This window comes from Epinephelus lanceolatus, chromosome 1 (assembly GCF_041903045.1).
Source record: "Epinephelus lanceolatus isolate andai-2023 chromosome 1, ASM4190304v1, whole genome shotgun sequence".
In the NCBI taxonomy this organism is placed as follows: domain Eukaryota; kingdom Metazoa; phylum Chordata; class Actinopteri; order Perciformes; family Serranidae; genus Epinephelus; species Epinephelus lanceolatus.
The window spans coordinates 27,668,100-27,676,056 of NC_135734.1; the positions used below are offsets into that span (position 1 = coordinate 27,668,100).

Below are 7,957 nucleotides of genomic sequence, written 5' to 3' on the forward strand. Positions count from 1 at the left end.
ATGATGCATGAGTTTCATACAGGTGTGCACATTCTCCTGTCAAGTTTGCCTTTATAGATCACAACTTTTGCATGAGAAGTGGTGCACACCTCATTTAGACCCTGTTTGGTGCATATGCACAGGTTATAAATGAGGCCCCAGATTAGGATTTGACATCAATTTAAACGTTACTGTCCTTCTCTCCTTTGATGTGGTACTTTTTCCGACACCATGTACCGCCCTTTTAAGTCATGAAAGTAATTTCATGGTTATTTTGAGGCAGTGAAGAAAACAACTTTGTATTTCTCTTTATAAATCAGAATCATGGTGAGGCAACAGCTCACTCCTGCATTGCAGAAAATAAAAGGTTGATTACTCACTTCGAGAATATTCTATCCAACACTGAGAAGAAGTTAAATACTTCAAGAACTGCAGTAGTACGGTTGTGCAACAAGCATCTGAGTCTAATTACATTACTTACAAAGGCTTTCAAAAGGAGCAGCAGTGACTCTCAACAAGGCCCTCCAGTCAGACATGCATGTCAAGGAGATGAAATACCATAAAATACTCAACTTGACATTAATGCCATCAAATAGTGTGAGAAAATTAGATGTAAGAGGTCAGGGCCCCTCTATGTAGGCTCTGTTTGTGCCTGTATGTGTCTGAGTGCAACAGGCTCCTGTTGTTTTACATCTGACAAGTGAACTAATAAAGTAACCAATAAAATAACCAATTTGTTTTGTTATCACTGAAACTGTATATCATTCTCAATCAGTAAGTTGTGGTAAGTGATAAATCTTTTTGAGAGAGTAGAGCCAAAAATGATCGCAACTATTTATGATGCCAAAATAGTTGCTGATTCATTTTTTGCTGTTGTACTAAGTGATCACTCACCTGATAGTCTCAACTCTATCAAAGGTTCAGTGTGTTGGATTTAGGGGGCTTTATTGACACAAATGGAATACACAATAATAAGTATATTTTCTGAGGTGTATAACCTCTCTCTCCCTGCTCCCTGTCACGTACTGGATCCAGTTCAAAATTCTCATTCTTACTTACAGAGCATTACACTCCCATCACATTCCTGCTCTCTTAGGTCAAACACGATTAATTTGTTTCTGTCCCCAGTACTTGCCGTAAGACCCGTGATAATCGAGCTTTTGAGGCTGTGGCACCTAAATTCTGGAATGTTCTGCCTGCACCCTTATGGTCTGCTGAATTTTGGTTTCTTCTAAAGACTTTTTCATTATGTATTTTAACTACATGGCTCCGGTAATTGCTGTGTTTTCAGTTTTTTTTTCTCGTATATTGCCCTTGTAAAGCACTTTTGTGCTCATGGTAAATAAACCTCCTGAACATTTGGATCCCAAATTTATCAAAGAAAAAAGGTGAACTCACATTAGCATGTGACATAACAAACAGCATCGAAAGAATACCGACTTGAGTGCCCCAAGAATGGTGCTAAAACCTGGAAATGAGTTAGCATTTCTGCACTACCGTTTTTTTGTCAGTGGGTTTTTATGAATGGGAAGTTCTTCACTTAACACAAGCTAGAGAGACTTTCAAGTTTTGTTCTATGACATCAAATACGTCAGTAGAATCCAACTTGTGAATACTGAATCTTCTATGTGCTTTAAAAAAGGCAGTCGCTAAGTAGTAGCTAAATGAGACTGCAGAACGTCACCATGCTGAACACGGCTTTACAGTCTCACTGTGGTAGTCTTGTGCCTGTGGTGTAGTTTGTAGTGTTAGCTTTTTAGTGCTGGTGATTGCATTAAGGCTTCTAAAATCACACAAGTGGTGCTCATTTGTGAAGATTATCATAAGCGTTTGTTTGCCACAGAGCTTTTTTTCTGCAATAATCCAGAAACAAATGTAAAAATCCCACAAGCTTTCTGACATGGGAACCACGGCGATGCTAACTTCCATGTCGGCCTACAGAAAAATGTCATCCCTGGAGCATTCTCTCTGAAACTGCTTTATTCAGTTTGTTCTGGAGATGAAGAGACCTCTGCTGATAATTCAGCTCCCAGTAAAAACCTCCTGAACAATGCAAGCTGAAGGAATTCTAACCAGACGTTTTAGCTGGTCACAATCTGAAATCCTCACTACTGGATGCCACTAAATCCCTTTAATCTTTCACACTGAACCTTTAAAACATATTCGAGTTAATAAACAAAAAATATACACTTTGACAGCACAAATCTAGGCAATAATACTATAGTTTTGTTTCAGGCACATTTAAAGGATTTTCACAGTGTCAAAAATAGGGATGCACCGAATATTCGGTAACCGAATATATTCGGCCGAATATTGCAAAAAAAACCACACATTCGGTATTCGGTGGAATAAGTTAAAAGCACGGCCGAATAATAGCGGCGTGTTTTGATAACGCAATCAAACGGCGTGCCGTGACGGGCAGAATAAATTGTCGGTAGTGTGGCGATCCGTCCATCACCGCACTCGCATTTGTGACTAAAAATAGTTTTGAGCGAGCAAAATAGGCTTAAATTATTCAGTACACTGTGCGAGCAGCCTGCAGATTTCAACCACCAGCAGAAACGAAAGGCGAATCCCATCGGTTGTGGGTTGAACGGGGGTCACAGACACAGACAGTAATGTATTCCTGTCAAATACGGTGGCCATCGGCTTAACGTTACCGGCGACGGAGAAGTCGGCTCCAATAATATCCTCTTCTTGGCGTCATGACTGCCCAGAAGTACCTGAACAGCCGAGCCAGCCGAACACAGGTATGCGACGTGTCAGAGGAGAAACGAGCCTTTCACGGCCCACAAACCTCACTGCACTTTAGGGACTGTTCGTTACTTATGAAGGGACTGTCAGGGGAGGAGGGTGGCTGGTTGATTCTTATTTTATTTATTTATTTTATTTTGATCCCCCCTATGTTCATCACTAATTGATGCTGTTTTTGAAGTATGAATAAGTCAATAAGTAATTTATTCCATTGAAATATCATTGATGTATTATAGAAAAGTGATTTATCTTTTTATAAATGACAAAAAGCACATCTGCCTCATTTTCGCTGTGGTATCATGATACTACTCAGAACCATGATATTTTCATTGGTATCGCACAGTGGGTCCCAATTTTGGTACCGTGACAACACTAATCTGGAGGGGGTTCATCTGCAAAAACTAATGAAAAACTAAACAATGATATTCGTTATTCGGTACTTGGTATTTGGCCAAGCGTTTAATAATATTCGGCTTTGGCTTCGGCCACAAATTTTCATTTTGGTGCATCCCTAGTCAAAAACTGCAGTGTCTTTATTCATTTCAGTGTGACATGTCAGGAAATAGGAGACATAAATACTTGAATTTTAACAGCCACTGAATACTTAACATTGAAATGTGTGTTATGTTGTTATATTTATGTCTCTAATCTGCTTTTATAGTGTGACTGCACTGGCACAGCAGCAGCACTGACACAAAGTTGAACCTGACTCAACACTTAACAAAACCTCAAGGCATCACAATCCAGCAACACATGGGTTTGCCACACATCTGTCAGATAAAAGCAATGGCAAATTCCTGGTACATTACTATTAATCCAAATATGCTGTTGGAGCCCAAACAAGTGAGGACTGCCAAAAACTTACCACTGGTTGGACTCTTCGAGAAAAAAAGTCAAAGAAGCATCCAAGAGAAGAGGGGGGGGGGGGTGGATTACATACCAGATTTCATAACAGTCTGGAGCAGTGGATTACAAAATAATTACGTAAACTTTAACAAATAGGAACATGCAGGGAACCTTAAAGGAAGGCATGCATCCATGGTGAACAGACAATCCAAAAAAAGCAGACACTCTTCATGAATTGAAATACACCTGGTCAGAGTTTAACAGCAGCAAAACTGCATCAAAACATCTGTTTACGCACTCTCACAAAAGTATAACCAAGTCTTAGCTATCCAGTCATGTGCTCAGTACTCAGTGGCCTACTTTGGATTCTCTGTTCACTGTGGAGGAATGTGTTCAAGGTAACACGTGGTGAGTAATTCACCTACAAGTGGTCATTTTGCAGGTGAAGTGTTCTTTAATGCAGCTTCTATTTTGTATTTTCTTTGTGTGTTCCGCTGAACAGTTTTACAAACCCTCCTCACTGCAGGTCAACCTTTTTTGTCTAATGTGAACTCAACTGTTTCTACAGAACATCAGGCAGCTTTGCCGCCCTGAAATCAAGACGCACGGCACAGCGAAGCAACCTGAGCAGTGCCCTTTGAACCCAGACAACACTCTTACTCCTGCTGCCAATGAATACAAAGCAAGTGGTGGAGCTGAGATGGAGATGCAAGTATAAGAAACTGAACAATTTTGATAATGTTTTAAATGTGATATTTTGATTTTAGCTCCAGGTTTTACATGCTACGCATTTTTAAGAAAATTATGATGAAAAACAAATTCTGACGGCTTCTAGCTCTGCTGTGTTACCATACCAGGTCTGCAACCTGCACAAGAAGCATTAAGTCTTGTGTTACCTTAAATGTCTGTAGACCTACACTGTAATGTACAGTACAGGCCAAAAGTTTGGACACACCTTCTCATTCAATGCGTTTTCTTTATTTTCATGACTATTTACATTGTAGATTCTCACTGAAGGCATCAAAACTATGAATGAACACATGTGGAGTTATGTACTTAACAAAAAAAGGTGAAATAACTGAAAACGAAATTCCACTAATTAACCCTGATAAGGCACACCTGTGAAGTGGAAACCATTTCAGGTGACTACCTCTTGAAGCTCATGGAGAGAATGCCAAGAGTGTGCAAAGCAGTAATCAGAGCAAAGGGTGGCTATTTTGAAGAAACTAGAATATAAAACATGTTTTCAGTTATTTCACCTTTTTTTGTTAAGTACATAACTCCACATGTGTTCATTCATAGTTTTGATGCCTTCAGTGAGAATCTACAATGTAAATAGTCATGAAAATAAAGAAAACGCATTGAATGAGAAGGTGTGTCCAAACTTTTGGCCTGTACTGTATAGCATGGAGAAGTTTTTAAAAGCTATGTTCAGTTAAAGCAAACCTTTAATGTGTCTGATTAAGTCGTCGCTTTCATGTTTTAGTATGCCATAGAGATCAGAAGTTGTAAACCTTGATTGTCACTGCCCACGAACATGCACTGTCACCAAGGCAATCCCACCCCTCAACAAATGACAAAAAAACAAAAAAAAAACAACAACAACAAACCCAAACACGCACACTCACGTAAACACATTTGAAATGGGGTGCCTTATATATTATATTATTATCTGTATTATCTGGCTCTATAAGCTATCTATGTGTGATCTATGATTATCACTGCCCACTAACATGCACTGTCGCCACATATTTTCTGGCGATCCCACCCCCCAACAACTGATGACACAAAACAAACTTGCCTTACATATTAACCTATATTATTATCTGTATCATCGGGCTTTAGGTATCTATATTTTTTTTTTCATTTATAATCTACCACTAATTAGAATTCAGTGGGGACCATAAGCCTGCGTCTGCCACCAAGAAACACACTGCTTCAGTCTGCGTTTTGCTTTAGAGTGTAAGCCCACCACACTCATCACATCTCACTGAACGATGTCTTTTATTTACACTTCACAGTTTATCATATGGAGAAATGTTTGAGTGGATTCATTGTGCAGATTGTACAGATATTCTCCTTAAATTAACACAGCAGGCTTAAGAGTGGTGATACTGTTTTTGCAACCTCTAAGTTCTGATAAGGCACTGACGTTGTTGCTTCATGATGAATGACTGCTCTGCTTAGTAATGTGACTGCCAAGTTTAAATGTATGGAGAAGCAAAGTGAGACTAATGCAATTTCCAGGGTTCCAGAAGTAAAAGGTTTCTACAGAGAAAATGTTAAGTGACTGCCAACAACCCCCCACCCCCCCCTTCATCTCAGTAGGCATGAGACTCTTCTATTTGAATTAGTGCAGAAATCCAGTTTAAACAGTAAAGCTTAAAAGGTCAAAATAAAAGAGTGTGTTCATGAAAAAATCTGAAGAAAAGTCTACTACAACTCCAGGGGAACCTTGCAGGAAGAAACAGCCACCATGGATGAACTGGATACGGCACCACCATTTTTTCCAGTGGCCTCTCGTGGATTTGGAGCAAAATAATTGCCTATGGCCCAAAAACTATTTCCCCCACGGAGCACCATTATAAATGGGACACTTTGAACTGAAAACAACTCGATCATGACTCTTTCTATTATGAATTTTTGGTCCATGGACGTATTATATTTATATAAAGAAAAGCAATTTAAAAATCTGTGACGTCATTACAATGTAAAGTGGAGGAGAAACACTACGGCACATATTCAGTGGGCCACACACCTGTGGAAGTAAACCCAAAAGCTAGAAAGTTTTTTGGCTTACATGCCATGGATGTGTAAAGAGAACAGGATACAGCGTTGAAGGCTGAGCCCTGTTCATTCTTATGAAAGTTGCTCAGTGGCGCATGAAGCTAAAAATGTGCCAGTGCCGTGTATATAATAACTCAGATGAGATGATGCAGGCGCTACTTCAGGTTTAGCGCTCTGCTAACTTGAATGAGGATGTAATGTTTCAATCATGCAGCTATTTTAATCCCTCCAAATGTTACCAGACCAAATGTGATCAAATTGTGAAACAAGTCATTTTGTGGGGGTTGTGATGCTCAGAAAAGACGTCCACTGATTTACAGATGTCTCTTTTGCCATGACAATCTGGAAAAAGTCTTTTTGGGCCTCATGGCCACTATGAAAACTGGCTTCAAAGCCCGGCACACTTCCTGGGGACCTTCTATGAGCAAAGCCAGCAATTCCCTTTGGACTGAGCTAGTGTCATCTTGGAGTCTAGTATCCAGATCTAATAATACGTCCATGAGCACAAAATTCTGTTGCTAGTGACGGTAATAGCGATTTAACCCACTTCTTTTTCCAGCACATCCTCACTCAGATTTTGTCACATATTGACGTTTGGTCATGGACCTTCCACGTCCAGATACGATGTTAAAGGTACCCTGGGTGCGTTGGTTGTTGACGTTCTGGGACACCGTGTCAAGTTCTGCCTGTTACATGCATTGTCTTCTTTCAAAATACACTTCCATTTTCACAGGAAATTGACCATTTACATAGTCTATTTCAAAATAAACGCACTACGTTGGTACAACAACACAAATTGATGTTTTTTTTCCTCCAACAACTAACACACGTGGTTGGGTTTAGGCAACAAAAGCACGTGGTTGGGTTTAGGATAAAATAACAGGGTTTGACTTTAGAATCTACAGGACATGGACACCGCGCTCCTGGGTAAAAGCCGCGCATTAACTTTCGCTCTTGTCCCGCTGCGTTTCCCCCTGACGCCACCCAGTGCCGTTAACCTGCGGCAATCGTCCATGTATCATGCCAATGACGGCTTTTTCGTCAGTGTCTGATGCCACAAGTCACTGCCCAAGCGCTGGATTTGGACGACTTCAGAGTGAGACCGGGTTGCTCTTTCAGATTTTAGATAAATTCAGCTACATAATTGCTCAGTTGCCGTTGAAGTGTTCAAGTGCTCAACATTAACGTAGTTACGTCGTAATTGACTGATGATTGACTAAGGCTTCACCGTGTCATTGGAGCACTGAAAAAAGTTAAGGCCTGCTCGACTTTAATTTGTAGTGCATACATACACACACAAGTTTTGGTAGTCGATTCAGACCTTTGGACTCCACTGTACCTGTTTTAGTACTTAAAGCAGAGATGGTTGAAGGAACAGCTTCAGGCATCAAGCAACATTTTAGCAATTGCTGTGTATGGAAAACCAGCATATTAGACAGTTGGGCTACAACGTGAAGATATAACTGTGCAAAGTGGAACTTTTTTGTCTCAAACGCTGTAGCCATCCCTTTAACCATCTCTGCTTACAGTCCCTAATGATGTTGAGATCTGTGACAGCTGATTACTGAAAATTTTAAATAATGTGTGTTAT

The 7,957-nt window shown here is 40.1% G+C and overlaps 1 protein-coding gene across 1 annotated transcript in view; it reads left to right on the forward strand.

Moving 5' to 3' along the window:
• Window positions 1-4,560, forward strand: part of LOC117256944 (sodium- and chloride-dependent GABA transporter 2-like) — a 45,257-nt gene extending 40,697 nt beyond the window's left edge. Inside the window, exon 15 of the mRNA XM_078168647.1 lies at window positions 4,148-4,560. Within this exon, the coding sequence (XP_078024773.1) occupies window positions 4,148-4,297 (150 nt within the window). The 3' untranslated portion in view covers window positions 4,298-4,560. The remainder of the gene's footprint in view (window positions 1-4,147) is intronic.
• Window positions 4,561-7,957: the final 3,397 nt, after the last annotated feature.